The sequence below is a fragment of the Schistocerca gregaria genome, chromosome 7 (assembly GCF_023897955.1).
Source record: "Schistocerca gregaria isolate iqSchGreg1 chromosome 7, iqSchGreg1.2, whole genome shotgun sequence".
NCBI classification, from domain to species: Eukaryota; Metazoa; Arthropoda; class Insecta; order Orthoptera; family Acrididae; genus Schistocerca; species Schistocerca gregaria.
The window spans coordinates 493,133,980-493,156,704 of NC_064926.1; the positions used below are offsets into that span (position 1 = coordinate 493,133,980).

The 22,725-nt window shown below is 44.7% G+C and overlaps 1 protein-coding gene across 1 annotated transcript in view; it reads left to right on the forward strand.

Moving 5' to 3' along the window:
• The window catches only part of LOC126281719 (myrosinase 1-like), a 98,578-nt gene that overhangs the window by 20,693 nt on the left and 55,160 nt on the right, over positions 1-22,725 (forward strand). The window contains exons 3-4 of the mRNA XM_049980894.1: positions 10,938-11,072; positions 19,292-19,414. Of these exons, the coding sequence (XP_049836851.1) occupies positions 10,938-11,072; positions 19,292-19,414 (258 nt within the window). The remainder of the gene's footprint in view (positions 1-10,937; positions 11,073-19,291; positions 19,415-22,725) is intronic.

The following is a 22,725-nucleotide window of genomic DNA, read 5'->3' on the forward strand; positions in this document are numbered from 1 at the left end:
AGCATGCGTGAGACCCATCTTGCGCACACCTTCCGGAATTTCAATGTTTCCGTTAAAATTCTGTGAGCGGTGCTGCGGGACACCTCAGGAACCAACGTGCAGAGATCATCCAGGGCGATCCGCTGATCTTCACGCATGCTTTGCTCAACCGTCAACACTGTCTCCTCAGAAATTGACGGTCTCCCGCTCCTTTCTTCGTCGTGAATTTCGGCCCGACCATCTGCAAATCTCTACACCACTTATGAACGTTTTTGACATCCATGCACGACTCACCATACACTTCCTTCAATTGGTGGTGGATTTCAATCGGCGCAGTGCCCTTTGCGTTCAAAAACCGAATAACTGCACGCAGTTTGCACTTGACGGTAACATCCAACGGGAGCTCCATTCTCAACGGCTGCCAAGCCAAAGACTGAGCGCCTCAGCGCGGCGTGCGCACGTTTACACACAGCGCGTGAAGGACTCTTCATAACAGTGTGAACAAGTGCCACACAAACAAAGTTCTGAACTTATTAAAAAAATAGGAGACCTTACTTTTAGGATTACCCTTGCACGTAGTCACACTGAGCCACTGTTCCCTATGAATGCTGTGTAACTTTTCAGCACAAATAATTTTGGTTTTCTGTAAATAATGCAATTAAAATGAAAGCACACATTTGATTAACTAATTCAAGGTTAGAATGATGTTTTATAGTGGTACTCATCACATACAAAGAGTGCAAAGAAACAAAGAAACCTACGAGGGGGTGAAATAACTAATACAACACATTTTTTCCATGGTCACATACGGGCGAAAAAATGCAGAATTTCTTGTGACACATCGTGAAGTATTGGCCTTTCAGCTTCTACAGTTTGATGAAGTTCCGATAGGTGGTGGAGCTATACGTAGCTTGCAAAATGGGGTCTGTAACAGAGGTACATTCTAAGCAGAGAGCAGTCATTGCGTTTCTTTTGCCATGAAATCAAACATCGCATCATAGGCGCTTGCAGAATGTCTACAAAGACCTGGCACTAGATTAGATTAGAACTTGTTCCATAGATCATGAATACGACTCTTCGTAATTATGTGGAACGTGTCAGGTTAATAAAAGGTGTCTATACAAGATACTACACTACACAAAATTTTACACGACACTTAATATTTAATTTTTTTTTTTTTTTTGTGGGGGTTGAGGGAATTTCTCACTTACTATATCCAAAAATTCATCTAAGTCGCCATTAAGAAATTCTTTTAATTTCCTTTTAAATGCTATATGGCTATCTGTCAGACTTTTGATGCTATAAGGTAAGTGACTTTTGTGGCAGCATAATTTACCCCCTTCTGAGCCAAAGTTAGATTTAACCTTGAGTAGTGAATATCATCCATTCTCCTAGTGTTGTAGCCATGTGCACTGCTATTACTTTTGAATTCATTTGGATTGTTAGTAACAAATTTCATAAGTGAATATATATATATATATATATATATATATATATATATATATATATATATATATATATATATAGGGTCTTACAAAAAGGTACAGCCAAACTTTCAGGAAACATTCCTCACACACAAATAAAGAAAAGATGTTATGTGTACATGTGTCCGGAAACGCTTAATTTCCATGTTAGAGCTCATTTTAGTTTCGTCAGTATGTACTGCACTTTCTCGATTCACCGCCGGTTGGCCCAATTGAAGGAAGGTAATGTTGACTTCGGTGCTTGTGTTGACATGCGACTCATTGCTGTACAGTACTAGCATCAAGCGCATCAGTACGTAGCACCAGCAGGTTAGTGTTCATCACGAACGTGGTTTTGCAGTCAGTGCAATGTTTACAAACGCGGAGTTGGCAGTTGCCCATTTGATGTATGGATTAGCACGGGGCAATAGCCGTGGCGCGGTACGTTTGTATCGAGACAGATTTCCAGAACGAAGGTGTCCTGACAGGAAGACGTTCGAAGCAATGGATCGGCGTCTTAGGGAGCACGGAACATTCCAGCCTATGACTCGCGACTGGGGAAGACCTAGAACGAGGACCTGCAATGGACGAGGCAATTCTTCGTGCAGTTGACGATAACCCTAACGTGAGCGTCAGAGAAGTTGCTGCTGTACAAGGTAACGTTGACCACGTCACTGTATGGAGAGTGCTACGGGAAAACCAGTTGTTTCCGTACCATGTACAACGTGTGCAGGCACTATCAGCAGCTAATTGGCCTCCACGGGTACACTTCTGCGAATGGTTCATCCAACAATGTGTCAATCCTCATTCCAGTTCAAAAGTTCTCTTTACGGACAAGGCTTCATTCCAACGAGATCAAATTGTAAATTTTCACAATCAACATGTGTGGGCTGACGAGAATCCACACGCAATTGTGCAATCACGTCATCAACACAGATTTACTGTGAACGTTTGGGCAGGCATTGTTGTTGATGTCTTGATTGGGCCCCATGTTCTTCCACCTACGCTCAATGGAGCACGTTACCATGATTTCATACGAGATACTCTACCTGTGCTGCTAGAACATGTGTCTCTACAAGTACGACACAACATGTGGTTCATGCACGATGGAGCTCCTGCACATTTCAGTCGAAGTGTTCGTACGCTTCTCAACAACAGATTCGGTGACCGATGGATTGGTAGAAGCGGACCAATTCCATGGCCTCCACGCTCTCCTGACCACAACCCTCTTGACTTTCATTTATGGGGGCATTTGAAAGCTCTTGTCTACGCAACCCCGGTACTAAATGTAGAGACTCTTCGTGCTCGTATTGTGGACGACTGTGATACAATACGCCATTCTCCAGGGCTGCATCGGCGCATCAGGGATTCCATGCGGGCCGGCCGCGGTGGGCGTGCGGTTCTTGCGCTGCATTCCGGAACCGCGGGAGTGCTACGGTCCCAGGTTCAAATCCTGCCTCGGGCATGGATGTGTGTGATGTCCTTAGGTTAGTTAGGTTTAAGTAGTTCTAAGTTCTAGGGGACTGATGACCTAAGATGATAAGTCCCATAGTGCTCAGAGCCATTTGAACCATTTGATGCCATGCGACGGAGGGTGGATGCATGTACCCTCGCTAACGGAGGACATTTTGAACATTTCCAGTAACAAAGTGTTTGAAGTCACGCTGGTACATTCTGTTGCTGTGTGTTTCCATTCCATGATTAATGTGATTTGAAGAGAAGTAATAAAATGAGCTCTAACATGGAAAGTAAGCGTTTCCAGACACATCTCCACATAACATATTTTCTTTCTTTGTGTGTGAGGAATGTTTCCTGAAAGTTTGGCCGTGCCTTTTTGTAACAGGATATATATATATATATATATATATATATATATATATATATATATATATATATATATATATATATATATTGTGAGGCTACAGTGAAGACCTCTAGCTCTTTAAATAAGTGTCTGCAGGACTATCTTGGATGAGCTCCAGCAATTATTCTGATTACACGCTTTTGTGCAATGTGTTGATTATAAGGAGGGAACTTGAGGGCCTGCGACCAACCTGTAGTTATGGTCTGGAGTGCTATTTCGTATGACAACAGGAGCCCTCGCACCATGACTGCAAATTTATACGTCAGTCTGGTAATTCGATCTGTTGGTCTCTCATTCATGAACAGAATTCCAGGAAGTGTTTTCCATCAGGATAACGCTCGCCCATGTAGCGCTGTTCTACCTCAATATTCCCTATAGAGCGTCGACATGTTACCTTGGACTGCTCGATCACCAGATCTGTCTCCAGTCGAGCACATATGGAACATAATCGGACGGCAACTCCATCGTCATCCACAAACAGCATTAACTGTCCCTGTACTGACCGATCGAGTGCTACAGGTATGGAACTCCATCCCACAGACAGAAAATCCGGCACCTGTGCAACACAATGCATGCACGTTTGTATTCTTGCATACAACAATCTGGGGGTTATACCGGTTACTAATGTACCAGCACTTCACATTTACATTGGCTTGTCTCGCGGTTACATAAACCTGTGATCTTGCAATGTTCTTGAGTCACTTGAATATGTTACGTAGACAAGTGTATTCTCGAAATCTCATTACTCTACATTAATTGTTTTTGGTGTTCTATTTTTCTTCCGTCAGTGTTTGTTCGACAACTTATTCTACTCCAAAGAAGAATCATGGATTGTGTAATAATACGGCGTGTGTGACAGAAAGAGATAGGAAGATGAAGAGAGATTGAAAACAGTTAGGTGTAAATGTGTCACCGATAAAGTGTACTATCGGCATAAAACTAACTATTTTGAAGCCTCATTGTTCATATTTTATATTAATAACTTTATAGAAAAAATTAAAAATAGCCTCAGATTTTTCAAAGATGATGCAGTTATATATAATGAAAGACTATCTGAAAAAAGATCTTGCAGAGATACTGAGTGAGGTCTCATTAAGAATTCACAGTGTTGCAAAGACTGGCAATTCACTTTAAATGTTCTGAAATGTAAAACTGTGGACCTCGCCAAACGGAAAATGGTAGTATCCTACTACAGCAGACATAGTGGGATATGAAATAGAACCATCATTTAGGTTTAATAGTACGAGGGTGTTCTGAACGTTATGCAACACTTTTTTCCCGGCCAATTTCGGTTACAAAATGCTCGTTCCTCCCACCTTCCGACTTCCTTCTGTTTAGCCCATGAAGGATACGCGGAAAGCAGTACGTGAATGGTGGTGAGCTTATTGTTGTGGCGAAAAGCTGGCTCCAGAATCGACTAATAGAGTGATACCATGCGCTCACCCAGGCTTGCCTAGTAAGATGGCGTGAGGCCGTCACTTTCAACGGAGATTATGTACAAAAACAGAATTTTGTGGCCAAAAGAGTGGATAATAATATGGTGTATTGGCACACTGAATAAAACCAACCTGTTCTCAGAAAAAAAAGTATTGCATCACTTGTTGAACGCCCCTTGTAGCTCAAGTAGGAGGCAGACATCGGTTCATTGGTAGGATACCGGGGCAATGCAATCAATCTGCAAAAGAGTGTGCTTACAAAAGTCTATGTGACCCAGCCTAGAATACTGTCGAGGGTGTGGGGCCAGTACCAGGTTGACCTAACAGATATGTATCGATGATGGACAAAGACGGGTAGTATAGTGGCCTCAGGTTTGTTTCAGACGGAGATGCTGAGAAACCTGAACTGGTAGACACCGAAGGACAGAGGCCATGTCTCCCGCGAAACTCCTTTCAAGAAGCAGACTTAGGAATAGTCTACAAGCCCCTACGTAGCTCTCCCGTAGCTATAGCGAAGTCCAGACTGAACTAATTACAGCGTGCCAAAGGGTGGTTAAGCAAGCAGGAAACATATTTGCTTTTGCCAATGGCATCTTTTTTTTTTTTTTTTTTTTTTTTTTTTTTTTTTTTTTTTGCCAACTGGCTACCTGTTTCAGTACCAATTACTATCATCAAGCCATCTCATGATTAACAAATCAGAATACATAACTAAGCAAGAAATGTTTAGCAAATATTTTTTCTCTGTCATAGGAAACGCGTGGAGTAGGGTGTAACCCTAAAATAAAGGCAGTGCAGTCGTGATGATTGCTTCCCAAGACGGTGTGTTATAGACTAAAACAAATGGCCAAGGTTATTCTTTAAACAGATGCAAATTGTGGCCAGCAGTGGTAAGAGGGATCCCTTATTTTTTCTTCTTAAAAAAAGATGATATTTAAAGAATAAAAATAGCATAAAGTGCGAGCTGTAAGAAATATATAATGAAACGAAGACTATAACAGATCACAGTGTAATAAACCATAAAAATCAAAATCTACGAGGAAAACTTCCTGGCATATTAAAACTGTGTGTCGGACCGAGACTCGATCTCGAGACCTTTGCCTTTCGCGGGCAAGTGCTCTAAAAAACTGAGCTACCCAAACATAACTCACGCCCCCTCCTCACAACCTTACTTCTGCCAGTACCTCGTCTCCTACATCCCAAACTTTACAGAAGCTCTCCTGCGAACCATGCAGGACTAATACTCTTGAATGAAAGGCTGAGCCATGTCTCCGCAGTATCCTTTCTTTCAGGAGTGCTAGGCCTGCATGGTTCGCAGGAGAGTTTCTGTAAAGTTTGGAAGGTAGGAGACGAGCTACTGGCGGAAGTAAGGCTGTGAGGACGAGGCGTGAGACGTTCTTGGGTAACGCAGTTGATTGGCCCACATCTGGTGGTCGTGCGGTAGCGTTCTCGCTTCACACGCCCGGGTTCCCGGGTTCGATTCCCGGCGGGGTCAGGGATTTTCTCTTGCCGGCATGGTAGCTCAGCGTGCTCGGTCAGAGGGTTAGTAGCCCTCTGTAATAAAAAAAACTGAGCTAATCGATCAACAACGAACTTAGACGGATGTCTTACGACGTCCGCCCCGAGCAGATGCAACGAACAAAAGGGAACAAAATGAGATTTAAAAAAAATAATAATAAAGAGTTGGTTAGAGCACTTGCCCGCGAAAGGCAAAGGTCCCGAGTTCGAGCCTCTGTCCGGCATACAGTTTTAATCTGCCAGGAAGTTTCATAGCGCACACTTCGCTACAGAGTGAAAATCTCATTCTGAAATCTACGAGGAGCGTTCAGGAAGAAACGCAACACATTTTTTTCTGAAAGCAAGTTGGTTTTATTCAGGTTTTCAATATAGCACACTATATGCCACTCTTTTGGCTACAAAACCCTGTTATTAACACATTCTCCGTTCAATGCGACGACCCTTCGGCACCTCACTGGGAGGACCTGACTGGCACCACCCTACTGGCGACGTCGTAGCCAATGCTTTGCTGCATCAATAAGCTCCCTATCATCCACGACTGCTTCCGGAGAAGTGTCTCCTACATTGGGCCAAACGGATGGTCCTCAGTTGCTCTTTGTGGTTTTTCTTGAGGCGACGAGGAAACCAGCGGACACACATATTCGAACACCTCATCTGGTGGACGAACGTCTCAGCGCTACCAACAGGGACCTTCAGTTGAGCGGCGAGGTGTTTGATTGTGATCCGTCGATCACCTGGAATGAGAGCGTTCACACTTTGCAACGCTCCAAGAGTCACAGCTGTGAGCGGCTGGCCGGACGGCGGGAGATCTGACAAGTTCGCGTTACGGTATTGCGATGATGACAGACGCTTCGTCCAACGACTCAGAGTACTTTTGGTGACTTCCAGGCCACCGTAGACGTTCTGCAAGTTCCTATGAATGTCTGCGATGTTCCGGTTTGCCGCCAAAAGAAATTCAGTGATAGTGAAACGTCCCCTTAGAAAAATTAATGAATTACTGTGCTGATAAACCTCTTACATTATTTGGTTTTCAAACAGCTGAACAAAACTGAACGTACTCAGACATTACTCTCTTTACTTATTATGATCGTCACTAAACTGACATACAATATTTTTAGCGCAACGCAATCTGACTTTTAATAATCCCTAGAAAAGAATGGCCTTGACTAACAATAACCTATACCTTTCATGAATCACTTACCTTACAAAAAACTTTGTTACTCGAACTATTGCAATACAGCGAGCGCCAATACTGCCAGCCAAATAAAAGATTCTAACTACTGAAGGCACTAACTACTGATCTGATAGGCATAGTTAGCAAATGAAAGATTTTGATAGAGAACAAACAATGTATTTACCTTAATAGTGTTCAAAAGTCATTATATATATATATCAGTTCGTGACATCCAGTCTTACAAATTTACTGTCTCTGATGGACACACGTCCAGATCATCCGCTCTCAAAATTCCGCCATCTCTCTCCCCACATCCACCACTGCTGACGGCTCACCCCCAACTGTGCAAAGCTACGCGCTGTTAACAGCAAACTGCCCAACACTACAGTAGCAAATTCCAACAATGCAAACCAGCCACAGACTTCACACAACACAGCCAGTGATTTTCATACAGAGCGCTACGTGGCGTTACCAACATAAAAACCTAAACAGCCTACTTCCAACAGCTCAGTCTTGTAACGCACCTCCGTTACGCACGCCATTTTGAAGTATACACACAGCACCGTCATCTACCGAAACTTCACGAATCTATAAGGGCCGAAGCGCAAATACTTCACGATGCCCCACAACAAATTTCGCATGTTTTCCACCGAAATTGGCCGAGAAAAAGAAAGTGTTGCATTACCTCGTACTATTCAACCTAAGTGACAGTTCTATTTCATATCCGTGCAAATTTTCACATTCAGGAATTTGTTTGACTGGTTCCAATTGTGCTACTTTGCTATAGTAGGATACTACTTTTTCGACTTTGGTGAGAACCACAATTTTACATTTCAGAACGTTTAAAGTAAATTGGCAGTCTTTGTACCACTGTGAATTCTTATCGAGGCCTTACTTAGTATCTCTGCAGGCTTTTTCTCAGATGGTATTTCATTACAGATAACTGCATCATCTGAGAAAAACCTGAGGCTATGTTTAAATTTTTCTATAACGTCATTAATGTAGAACATGAACGAGACTTCAAAATAGTCAGTTTTATACTGATAGTACACTTTCTCAGTGCCACATTGGCATAATTTTGACCACATACGTGAATGTCTTAAGCTCTTTTTTTTACTGGGATTTATATTTAAATGTTTTCAATCTCTCTTCCTCTCCTTCTCTTCCTCCCTCCCTATTTCTTTCTGTCCCACACGCCGAATTCTTACACAATCCATTATTCTTCTGTGGAGCAGAATAAGTTGTCGAACATACATTGGTGGAAGAAAAATGGAACACCAAAAGCAGTTAATGTAGAGTAATGGGATTTCGAGAATACATTTGTCTAGGTAACATATTCAAGTGATCAACATTGCTGCAAGACAGGTTTATGTAACCGCAAGAAAAGCCAATGTAAATGTGAAATGCTGGTACATTAATAACCGGTGTAACCCCCAGAATGTTGAATGCATGAATACAAACGTGTATGCTTGTGTTGTACACGAGCAGGATGTCTATTTGTGGAATGCAGTCCCACGGCTGTAACACTTTCTCAATCAGTACAGGGACGGTTAATGCTGTTTGTGAAAGACGCTGGCGTTGTCGTCCGATCATGCCCCATATGTGCTCGATTGGAGACAGATCTGGTGATCGAGCAGTCCAAATAAATATTGGCATACTGGGCTACAACAGAGCTACATGGGCGAGTGTCATCCTATTGGAAAATACTTCCTGGAATTTTGTTCATGGATGAGAGCCCAATAGATCGAATCACCAGACTGACGTAAAAATTTGAAGTCAGGGTGCGTGGGATAACCACGTGAGGGCTCCCGCTGTCGTACGAAATCGCACCCCAGACCATAACTCCATTTGAAAGTCCAGGGTGTCTAACAAGCAGAGAGGCTGGTCGCAGACTCTCAAATGGCCTTATAATCAACACAGGCACCGAGGCAGAACCAGCTTTAATCATAAAACACAACAAACCTCCAGTCCGCCTTCCAATGAGCTCTCGCATGACACGACTGAAGTAACAAATGGCGGCGGTTTGGAGTCAGTAGAATGACACTACGAGGCGACTGTCTCGGAGCTGTCTTTGAATTAAACGATTGGTAACAGTTTGTCGTTCATTGTGGTGCCAACTGGTGCTACACTTGCAGTACGATGTGCGAGAGCCACACGCCGAACACTGTAATCTTCCCTCTCGACAGTGTCACGTGGCCGTCCGGAGCCAGCCCTTCTTGCGGCCGTACATATTCTTGAACCCCGCTACCAGAAATCATGTAAAGTGGCTACATTCCTGCCAAGACTTTCTGCAGTATCATACAGGGAACATCCAGCTTCTCGTAACCATATTACACGACCTAGTTCATACTCAGTGAGGTGTTGATAATGACGTCTTTGTCGCCTTAAAGGTATTCTTGACTAACATCAAGTCACCACGTCCAATCTCAAAGGTAACTAACACTCATGACTGTTATAGCGTATATTTGAACAAAATCTGATTTGCATCCGTATAGCGGCTCTACCAGTACTACTCTTAAGCGAGTGACGTGAAAATGGAATACACATGATCGTTCAGATGTAGAAAACACCTTCTTGATGTTGCGATTTTTTTTTTGTAAATGTATGTTTTCAGTTTATGTTTAAAGTTAATTTTATTATCTGTCATATCCTCCACTAGGTAAGATTTATAGAACTGAATACCTTTCTTCTTTCTGTGTTATGCTAAGCTTGAGTGGAGGAGAGCGTAACTCATTCATTCTCATAACATGAAATTTATTAATATGAGTTTTTTTATTGAGTAGCTATTGACTGTCAACAATCATCTTTCTTTTTTATAGTGGCACTATTCTGAATACTTCTAGCGCAGGCAAACAACAATAACGGAAAAGCTAAGTAGAGCAGGTTTGAAAATAATTTTGAAATATCAGTTACAATTAAACTAAAAAAACTGTATAACCAGCATAAAAAAGGAACTCGTATAAATTAACAGCGAAGTCGTTGAACAAAAGATTGGTCTTTACATCTACTGTAGTTGAAGACTGTGACTGGATGGACGCGAAGAGAATAAACAGAAGAGTAAAAATAGTATGGAAGAAGATTGTGGTACTTAGAAAAGCAGTAGGTGTCAAATGGCAGATGGTGATGATGACGATGTTGATGTTGTTGATGATGATTATGATGACGGTATCACGTTCATTTCAGTGGTAAGCATTGTTTTGATATGGAAAAATTCCCAAAATGATATGCTAAGTTACTATGATTGTTGACACAGTAAGAATATTGCTCACAGTGCCTTATTAATTTTCATACTGATGTTACATGTAAGGACAAAACGGCATTTCTATTTGTATCGCACGCACCTTACCGTTCAGAGTATTGACGAACTTACAGTGCCTGATTCGTAATCTCCAAAAGAAACTGAGCAATCGAATGCGCTTCTCATTGGACGGGCAGACATAACTTCGTTGCAGTAAACTCGTCTGCAGTGCGTGGAGACTTCTGTAGTGACAGCTGTTGACTTTCAGGCGAACGTGTACCGCTTCTCGCTGAGCTGGCCGCGCATCCTGCCCACTGGAGACACAGACAACATCAACCAGGCGGGCATCGACCACTACAACGACGTCATCGACGAGCTGCTGGCCAACGGCATCCAGCCCATGGTGAGTGAGTGCGCGCCCAGCTCTGATCGCGGCCAGCTGCTCGTCTTCCTCCTTCTGAGAGGCGATATCACCTCTCCAAAAACTATTGTCGAGAAAACTAAGAGTTTGCTGTTACCAGTTACTTTCTACTTTGCGTCAGACGTTTACATGTACATCTTCAGGTGGATTTATGTGGGTTAGTGTGGCATGTTCGCGTTGTGTTATACCTTTGGAGTAACCTGTGGCACTTTCTAATAGAGAAAAGCTAAACACCATTTCAGTAAACGCTCACAGTTTTGTGGGGGGGAAAAAATAAAAAAAATAGCTCCAGTGGTCATGAACTCCTTTTTCTGTAACGTTACATCACATACACCATCACACTTTGTAAACAATGACGAGAGCAGAGATAGCATCTAGAATATAATACGTGCAAAGAGCGTAAAACAAAACACTGTTTCAGAGTGAGTCTCAAAGTTTCATGGAGATCTTTGGTTGATTACGTAAGTAGAAATGTAAAAGTAACTATCTTCGCTGGTCACAGATACTCTTCTGTCAAGGTTCACATAACTTTATTCTTTGCACACATTTAAGTAAACAAGAAGACATGTTAGAAACATTACAATTAATCATTTTGTTGCAAAAAATTGGCATAATCGTATAAATGGATGTATATATGTTTATATGTTCCCCATCTTCTCCTACACCACTGGATCGATTGATACCAAACATCTCATACATAACATTTATTGTCTAGGAAGAAGCGCTGTTGGGATAAGAACCACCTAGCTCCCATGGGGATGGGGATGGAGGTGACGCATATTATGCCAGTAGTACTGGAATGTGTTCCAAAGGTTGGATGGGCACAGCTGAGCATAGTGAAGGGGCGAGGACATGGATGGTGAGAGGGGGGGGGGGATGAGAGAGACAGAGACAGGGGAAGGAGGTGGGCAGGGAAAGGGGAAAGAGGTGTCCACAATAAATGTCACATACCTACATGTGTGCAGGCATAGCTGTGGGTAAAAGCTAGTTTACATACAAACAACATTTTACTTATTATTGCTAAGATACATTGGTAGTGTGTTCGTGAGTGCGCATATATTGTGTCTGTTTGTGTGTGTGTGTGTGTGTGTGTGTGTGTGTGTGTGTGTGTGTGTGTGTTTAGGAAGACAGGATTCAGAGATGAGGAGTTAGAGGACTGACAAAAGGAAAGTAATGTTTTGGTTATGGCAGAGCTGTGGTTTATTAAGATTATGTCTGATTATATCTGTGTCTAAGACATGTTTGAAGTAAAACATCGATTATGAACTGTACAGAGTGACTCACCTAAAAATTGCACCGCAAATATTATGGAAATGGAAAGTGCTATTGATGTATGGTTTTCACAGAATGGATTGTGAGATTTGGCAGAATGAATAGTCAACCATTCAACAGACAGTAATAATACTTAGAATGTGTATTTTGTGTGCAAAGTTACACTTTTTTAAAACGAAACAAAACCTACTGACCTTAACAAGCTAAGAGTAGGGTAAATTAGAATGTCAGTGGTGTTTGTTGCGGGATTCTAGTGCAAGTCTGTGGGGCAGCGGGTGGAATAATTGTTAATGTTCCTATTATTTATTTAATGCTGTTGTTTGCCATTCTCAACACTGGCTCTCTAACTACAATATTGGCAACCAGAAAGTGATTAGCAAAACGTGAAGCCTGTAATTAGAATTCCTAGTGCCCACTTCATCTGAGAAATACATTTATAGCTACAGCTTCTTGCTCTGAGGAATTAGGAGATTGTCTGGGATTCATAATCAAAACCCATTCTCTCTAAAATGTTCATTATATTCTGAAAGTCACAGACCAAAAAGAATCCACACAATCCAACTGCCAGAGCAGTTCAGAGTCTAATGCGCTGATGCAACTAAACTGTTCAAATTAAATGTTTAAGTGAATGCTCGTCATAATTTGATGATAATGTTCATCAAACGCCACGCTAATACTGGTAGAATGTCTGTCCTGCAGCGGCACGTGAAAATACGACATACGCAAACTAAAGATAGATCATTAACACTTCACTCGAAAACGATTTCATGGTTACGCTTATCCCGAGTAACTTATTACTCCATCCGAGGCTGTTTATATCAACGATACCGACACGACGCGACTCCTGGCACAGGTGTTGAGCTAATCAGCGTCTGGAGAGAACTGGGGCCTTCCTTTTCTCGCGCAGCTTTCTTACATACACTCCTGGAAATTGAAATAAGAACACCGTGAATTCATTGTCCCAGGAAGGGGAAACTTTATTGACACATTCCTGGGGTCAGATACATCACATGATCACACTGACAGAACCACAGGCACATAGACACAGGCAACAGAACATGCACAATTTCGGCACTAGTACAGTGTATATCCACCTTTCGCAGTAATGCAGGCTGCTATTCTCCCATGGAGACGATCGTAGAGATGCTGGATGTAGTCCTGTGGAACGGCTTGCCATGCCATTTCCACCTGGCGCCTCAGTTGGACCAGCGTTCGTGTTGGACGTGCAGACCGCGTGAGACGACGCTTCATCCAGTCCCAAACATGCTCAATGGGGGACAGATCCGGAGATCTTGCTGGCCAGGGTAGTTGACTTACACCTTCTAGATCACGTTGGGTGGCACGGGATACATGCGGACGTGCATTGTCCTGTTGGAACAGCAAGTTCCCTTGCCGGTCTAGAACGATGGGTTCGATGACGGTTTGGATGTACCGTGCACTATTCAGTGTCCCCTCGACGATCACCAGAGGTGTACGGCCAGTGTAGGAGATCGCTCCCCACACCATGATGCCGGGTGTTGGCCCTGTGTGCCTCGGTCGTATGCAGTCCTGATTGTGGCGCTCACCTGCACGGCGCCAAACACGCATACGATCATCATTGGCACCAAGGCAGAAGCGACTCTCATCGCTGAAGACGACACGTCTTCTTTCGTCCCTCCATTCACGCCTGTCGCGACACCACTGGAGGCGGGCTGCACGATGTTGGGGCGTGAGCGGAAGACGGCCTAACGGTGTGCGGGACCGTAGCCCAGCTTCATGGAGACGGTTGCGAATGGTCCTCGCCGATACCCCAGGAGCAACAGTGTCCCTAATTTGCTGGGAAGTGGCGGTGCGGTCCCCTACGGCACTGCGTAGGATCCTACGGTCTTGGCGTGCATCCGTGCGTCGCTGCGGTCCGGTCCCAGGTCGACGGGCACGTGCACCTTCCGCCGACCACTGGCGACAACATCGATGTACTGTGGAGACCTCACGCCCCACGTGTTGAGCAATTCGGCGGTACGTCCACCCGGCCTCCCGCATGCCCACTATACGCCCTCGCTCAAAGTCCGTCAACTGCACATACGGTTCACGTCCACGCTGTCGCGGCATGCTACCAGTGTTAAAGACTGCGATGGAGCTCCGTATGCCACGGCAAACTGGCTGACACTGACGGCGGCGGTGCACAAATGCTGCGCAGCTAGCGCCATTCGACGGCCAACACCGTGGTTCCTGGTGTGTCCGCTGTGCCGTGCGTGTCATCATTGCTTGTACAGCCCTCTCGCAGTGTCCGGAGCAAGTATGGTGGGTTTGACACACCGGTGTCAATGTGTTCTTTTTTCCATTTCCAGGAGTGTATAAAGCCGCGGTGCGGACGGCTAAGGGAACACCTGATCAAATCTGCTCTCCCGACTGGCCGCTGGGCTAGTAATGCACCACTTTAAGTTATCGAATAAATCATTGCTTCCTTTGCTGATGGCCGATGAAGCTCTCAATTTAATTGTGCAGTCAGCACACAAGTAAGTAATCATAATAAAAGTCTGACGTGGCTAAGTCAAATATTTTGGGCGAGCTCTGAACTTGCCCTTTGGATATACGCTATCGCTATAGTTTTATAGTTATTCAGTTTAAACTTCTCACATCTTTATGATTATAGCGGATCTCCCTTCTATTTAAATGTAAACATCCTAGCTTTATTTATTTGCCTACTTAATCTATCTTAATCTATCTTGCCTTATTTTATAATGCAATTTTCAGGTACCGTTTGACAGTACAGTCAATTATTTAACGGTGCATGAAAACTGCAGGCAGTGTTCACGACTGCCAATGATTAAACAGTTAATTACTTCTTCTTCTCCTTTCCTCTTAATACAGTAAGAAGAGATCCGTTATTTCTGCAGTGGTGGGGGCGTTTTTTAGTTGGCTCGCGACACGGAAGCTGACTTAGAAGGGCCAGAGAGTCATCACCTTCTTCAGCACCGAAAGCTGTATCTACACAGGTATAGAGGAGGCAAAGAGCAAAGTAGCATTGTCTCATGTCCGCACAGCAGGAGTATATGAGAGGGCAGACGGCATTCCACAAAAACTGCATTATGTAAGACTACATAAGAAAAGAACGTCGGATGAAAAGATGGAGACCAGACATTGGATGCTGCCGTACAGTGCAAGAACGTTCGTTCAGACCTGAATAAGAGGGTCTGTTATTGGCTCACACTAATTACATCGGTAATAGGCGCGATTTACTGTATGTGCATATATGCAAGGTTTTTCATAGGCCGGGATTGGAAATCTGTGATGTAGTGCGAGAGATTTTCTGGCTTCCTTTCCATGTCACACTATTATTGGTTGACAACGACAAAATACATGAGACCAGGAAATTGTCAAATTTATTTATAAAATTATTATTGGTCAGAACTTGGAAGGTGTGGTGCAGTTGGCTGGTGAGATTATGATGCCGGCAAATCGTGCTTTGTTCTGGAGAGAAAAGTCAGATTGCACGTATTGCGTGGACGTTAAAGGGTTTGCTTGCTTCAGGGACACTGAAGAAGATATTTGTAGGAGAGGGCAGAGTATAGGGCAGATCTGGACTCAGAATTTCCAGCCGCTAGTGCAGCCATTCTCCACACTCACTCCATTTAGGGGTGGTAAGCCTGTGAGAGTGATGCAACCGCCAAGCCGAAGGGGACCCACTTTCATAAAACTGAGAGAAAGTTGTGCCTTGAATTCTAGACAGCGACTAGTTCAAAGCCTTGTTTTTCTCAGTTTTGTCGTTTCCCTATAACACAGCCTTCAGTAAAGGACAGAGCGCACGAGTCTTTTTTTTTTCTTTCCTTGTATGCGGTCCGTTTTCCTCCTTCACCTTGTGTGTGTGTGTGTGTGTGTGTGTGTGTGTGTGTGTGTGTGTGTGGTTGTGTGTGTCACTGGGAGTTTACGAGTGGTTTCCTAGAGTCATAGGCTCGTAATACCAGCCTAACTTTTCGACTGGTTGAGGTGGAATCACAGACACTGGTCAGCCACACAGTTCCACTGAGTGCGTGTACAGAAGGTGGTAACAGTTTCCATCCCCCCCTCTTTCACCTCGAATGACGCATGGGCTAGAGTCGCGCTCCGAAACAAGAAATTCGTCATTGTTTGTTAGTTAGTCCACTACTGGAGGCTATGCAGCAGAGAAATGACAAAATTGAGAAAAAAATCTGGATATAAACTAGTCGCTGTCAACAAGTCAAGGCATAACTGTCAGATTTTATGGAAGTGGCTCTCATTGACCGACTTCACTATCACTGGTGGATTCTGACATACGCTGGCAGAGGTTTTGCGTTTTTACACGAGTCATACTCCGATCTTCTCACAAACAAACAACAGTCAAATGCTATCTTTGTATAAGAAACACGTTGTACAATCTTTCTTTACATATACACTCCTGGAAATTGAAATAAGAACACCGTGAATTCATTGTCCCAGGAAGGGGAAACTTTATTGACACATTCCTGGGGTCAGATACATCACATGATCACACTGACAGAACCACAGGCACATAGACACAGGCAACAGAGCATGCACAATGTCGGCATTAGTACAGTGTATACCCACCTTTCGCAGCAATGCAGGCTGCTATTCTCCCATGGAGACGATCGTAGAGATGCTGGATGTAGTCCTGTGGAACGGCTTGCCATGCCATTTCCACCTGGCGCCTCAGTTGGACCAGCGTTCGTGTTGGACGTGCAGACCGCGTGAGACGACGCTTCATCCAGTCCCAAACATGCTCAATGGGGGACAGATCCGGAGATCTTGCTGGCCAGGGTAGTTGACTTACACCTTCTAGAGCATGTTGGGTGGCACGGGATTCATGCAGACGTGCATTGTCCTGTTGGAACAGCAAGTTCCCTTGCCGGTCTAGGAATGGTAGAACGATGGGTTCGATGACGGTTTGGATGTACCGTGCACTATTCAGTGTCCCCTCGACGATCACCAGAGGTGTACGGCCAGTGTAGGAGATCGCTCCCCACACCATGATGCTGGGTGTTGGCCCTGTGTGCCTCGGTCGTATGCAGTCCTGATTGTGGCGCTCACCTGCACGGCGCCAAACACGCATACGATCATCATTGGCACCAAGGCAGAAGCGACTCTCATCGCTGAAGACGACACGTCTTCTTTCGTCCCTCCATTCACGCCTGTCGCGACACCACTGGAGGCGGGCTGCACGATGTTGGGGCGTGAGCGGAAGACGGCCTAACGGTGTGCGGGACCGTAGCCCAGCTTCATGGAGACGGTTGCGAATGGTCCTCGCCGATACCCCAGGAGCAACAGTGTCCCTAATTTGCTGGGAAGTGGCGGTACGGTCCCCTACGGCACTGCGTAGGATCCTACGGTCTTGGCGTGCATCCGTGCGTCGCTGCGGTCCGGTCCCAGGTCGACGGGCACGTGCACCTTCCGCCGACCACTGGCGACAACAATGATGTACTGTGGAGACCTCACGCCCCACGTGTTGAGCAATTCGGCGGTACGTCCACCCGGCCTCCCGCATGCCCACTATACGCCCTCGCTCAAAGTCCGTCAACTGCACATACGGTTCACGTCCACGCTGTCGCGGCATACTACCAGTGTTAAAGACTGCGATGGAGCTCCGTATGTCACGGCAAACTGGCTGACACTGACGGCGGCGGTGCACAAATGCTGCGCAGCTAGCGCCATTCGACGGCCAACACCGCGGTTCCTGGTGTGTCCGCTGTGCCGTGCGTGTGATCATTGCTTGTACAGCCCTCTCGCAGTGTCCGGAGCAAGTATGGTGGGTCTGACACACCGGTGTCAATGTGTTCTTTTTTCCATTTCCAGGAGTGTAGACTGTACATGGTGACAATTATTGAACTATATGAAATAAAATCGTCATAACTTCTGAATTGTTGGCCTTAGGACGTTCAAACTGTACCGTTTGCCGCGGGCGATGATTGGAATTACTATGCATGTATGGTGTGGTTGAGCGACGAAGCCCACTTTCAATTCGATGGGTTCGTCAATGAGAAAAATTGGCGAGTTTAGGGGATTGAGAATCCGCATCTTGCAATCGAAAAGTCTCCTCACTCCCAACGGGTGATTGTGTGGTGTGCAATGTGCACTCACGCAATAATCGCTTCAATATTTCTTGATGGCACGGTAACTACCGAACGGTACGTGAAGGTTTTGGAAAATGATTTCATCCCCATTATCCAGAGTGACCCTGATTTCGACAAATTGTGTTTCTTGCAAGACGGAGCTCGACCCCATCGAAGCAGGAGAGTGTTTGATGTCCAGAGCCCAGAGGCTACTGGCAAGGCCTCGATTGATCTTCGTATTATCTGGAGCTGAACACATGCGACTCCTTTTTGTAGGGCTGTATTAAAAAACAAGGGGTACAGCAATAAACCCAATACCATTACTGAGCTGAAAACAGCCATTCAGGAGGTCGTCGACAGCATCGATGTTCCGACGTTTCAGCGTGTCATATAGAATTTCGCTATTCGTCTGCGGCACATCATCGCCAATGATAACAGGCGTTTCGAACATATCATAACCTAAATCCGAATATCTGTAGTGAGGTTTACACGTTGAATAAAGTGTGTGCACGCCGTAGTTTGTAACTAATTTACGGTTTTTCTTAATGTTCAATAGTTGTCACCATGTCGTTACTACTGCCTGCTTTCTGCGTTTGTGCAATACTGCAAATCATTTGCATATCGAAGTGTGCAGTACTTGTCATTCGAAGTTGGCGTTTGTTGCTTGCTGGCTTCATAGTGTTACAAGTTTAATAGCCAGCTGGGGTACTTACTCGTTCTGGATACATTTGTGTTGGCTTGTCTCAGGAAGTAACCACGTTAGAGACAAGTGTTAGAGGCTGTAATGTCATGTCACCCCTCGACAGTCCTGTATTAGTGGTTAACTTCCCTTTCCTTTTACATGTGTGTGTCTCCTCGTTGCAGATGACGCTGTATCACTGGGACCTCCCTCAAGAGCTGCAGAAGCTGGGCGGCTGGCCCAACATCGTCCTCGCCGACTATTTCGTCGAGTACGCTCGAATCGCCTTCGAGAACTTCGGAGACAGGGTAAGTGCTTCTCTTTCCTACCGAAACAAGTAACACTGGAAACAATGGTGACCGTCATTTAGTCTAGAATTTAAGTTCGCCACTCGTGAACCGATCAAGTACTGGCCATCGCTGCTAATTCTCTGTAGTATATTATTTATAGTAAGAGAAGTATCAAAACAATTAAGCCTCACTTATAGTAGCAGGAAGGTCACGCTAGGAAGTAGAAAATGGCCTTATTGTAAGTATACCAAACTACGAGGGGTGTTCAGTAGGTAATGCCACGTAATTATTTTAGTGGCCATTGTCGATTGACAAAATTTGGAATTATATATATATATATATATGAATATAGTAACTGTTCTCGAAAGAACAGATACCATTGACGACCGTGCTCCTTCTCTATAATAAATGACAATTAATTGAAACCCTCGGCTGCCGACAGGTGTTGTTGATATACCTCGATGGGGACAGCTGAAAATGTGTGCCCCGACCGTGACTCGAACCCAAGATCTCCCGCTTACATGGCAGACGCTCTATCCCTCTGAACATGAGTGGAAGGGCAAATGTCTACTAGGTACATTATGTATACAGATTGTGGACAGTTGGGAATGTGGGTCTCGCGGGAGGCGTGCAACTGATAAGTCCCTGCAGTCACGCTGTTCATCTGTGTCCTGGGTGGCTCAGATGGATAGAGCGTCTGCCATGTAAGCTGGCGACCCCGGGTTCGAGTCCCGGTACACATTTTCAGCTGTCCCCATCGAGGTATATCAACAACACCTGTCGGCAGCTGCGTGTTTCAATTAATTATCATTTAAATGCGGAATTTGTTTTGGGACATCGTGGAATATTCTTGCTTCAGTCCCAATAGTTTGAAGAAGTTCCGATTGGTGGCGGCAGTATACATAGCCTTCAAAATGGCGTCTCTAACGGACGTGGGTTCCAAACAGAGAGCTGTCATTGCGTTTCTTTTGGATGAAAATCGGAGAATCGTCTATATTCATAGGGGCTAAAGAATGTCAGTGGAAACCTGGCAGGGAACAAAAGCGCGGTGAGTCGTTGGTCGAAGTGTCTGTCATCATCGCAATAAGTTCGCGCAAAATCGTCCGATCTCCAGCATGCCGGTCGGCCGCACACAGCTGTGACTCCTACAATGTTGGAACGTGCGGACACAGTCATTTGAGGTGACTGACGGATCCCAAACAAACACCTCGCTGCTCAACTGGAGGCCTCCGTTGCTAGTTCTGGCACCGGCTAGGGCACTCAAAGGAATATGTACGTTGGGTTCCTCGACGCCTAACCATAAAGAACAAAAAAGCACCATCTGTGCGGAGTTGCTTCCGCGTTCGAAGCTGATCGTGACAATATTTTGTTGAACATCGTCACGGGCGATCAAAAATAGGTTCGTCACTTCGAACGGGAAACAAAAAGGCAATCTGTGGCGCTATACCATCTCTTCTCCGAAGGAAAAGTTCATAGCCGCACCCTCACCCAAAGTAATGGCGACGGTCTTCTGGGACCGTGAAGGGGTTATTCTGTTTGATGTTCTCCTTCGTGGCGCAACGATCAACTCTCAAGTGTATTGCGCTACCCTCAGGAAAATGAAGAACGACTTCAGCGTGTTCGTCACCACAAAAACGCAAAGAAACTTCTACTTCTCCGTGACAACGCAAGGCACCACACCGTCTGTACACTCTAGAGGAGGTCAGAAAACTTTATTGTACTGTTCTTCCTCAATCACCCTGGAGCCTGGCGTCGTAACTTACACTCCGTGGGAAGCAGTACATGGACGATGGCGAGGTTACTGATGCAGCAAGGTGTTAGAAAATGGCTCTAAGCACTATGGGGCTTAACATCTGAGGTCATCAGTCCCCTAGAATTCAGCCGGCCGGTGTGGCCGAGCGGTTCTAGGCGCTTCAGTCTGGAACCGCACGACCGCTACGGTCGCAGGTTCGAATCCTGCCTCGGGCATGGATGTGTGTGATGTCCTTAGGTTAGTTAGGTTTCAGTAGTTCTAAGTTCTTAGAGGACTGATGACCTCAGAAGTTAAGTCCCATAGTGCACAGAGCCATTTCAACCATCCCCTAGACTTGAACTACGTAAATCTAACTAACCTAAGGACACCAGACACAACCATGCCCGAGGCAGGAGTCGAACATGCGACCGTAGCAGCCGCGTAGTTCCGGACTAAAGTGCCTAGAACAGGTCGTCCACAGCGGCCGGAGCAAGACGTTGCTCCCACGTCCACCAGTAGAGAAGTATCACGCGGACATACAGAAGGCGTAAGGCCGTCGCATTGAACGGAGATTACGTTGAGAAACAGGGTTTTGTAACCAAAAGTGTGGGGAATAATACCATGTACTCAAAGCCTGAATAAAATCAACCTCTTTTCAGAAAAATGTGTTGCATTACTTACTGAACGCCCCTCGTACATGACTGCCTGTATCACTCACCATTTTTACTGCACTTCGTGTTGATGCTTCCTCCACTCCTTCTGTACAGAACACGGATAGGTGAATTTACTGGAAACCTCTTCAGGGACTAATAAGGTAACCTAATTGCAGAGCAACTTTGGTATGGATGGAAGGCACGTGCTTGGTACCTGTAAGAGAAACTGGATAGGCATTTGACAACTTTCTAAGGAATATGCTAAATCGTTAATTGCGAGTAATAGGTTAAAGCTTGCACGTGCAACTTGGTAGCACGCTAACACTTCGTCGAAGAATCATGAATGAAGATTGTGTACTTGGAAGATTCACAGTAAAGTTTCTGATAGATTATGTACTGATAAGGCAAAGATTTCAAAACCAGTTTTAAACCACAAAACGATTACAGGGGCAAATGCAGACTCTGACGTTAATGCTTTGGTTATGAACTACGTATTAAAACTGAAGAAATTGAAGAAAGATAAAAAAATACGAAGAAGAGATCTGGATAATATAAAAGAGCCGTAGGTTGTCGAGAATTCCAGAGGGAGCATTAGGCAACGATTAAGAAAAGCAAACCAAAACCAAACAGGGCAAAGGAATACAATAGAAGACCAATGGGTATCTCTGAGAGATGGAATGGTGGGGGCAGCATAAGATCAAATAGGTGGAAAGGTAAGGCCTATTAAAAGTATTTGCACAGCAAAGGAGATAATGAATGTAAGTGAAGAAAGGAAAGAATATGAAATCCAGCAAATGAAGCAGGCAAAAGGGAATACAGACGTCTAAAGAGTTAACTTTACGGAAAATGTAAAATGTCTAAGCAGAAATAGTCAGAAGACAAATTTTAGGACATAGACGCTACGAAAAACATATTGTCACCTAGGAAAATTAAAGCAATCTTTC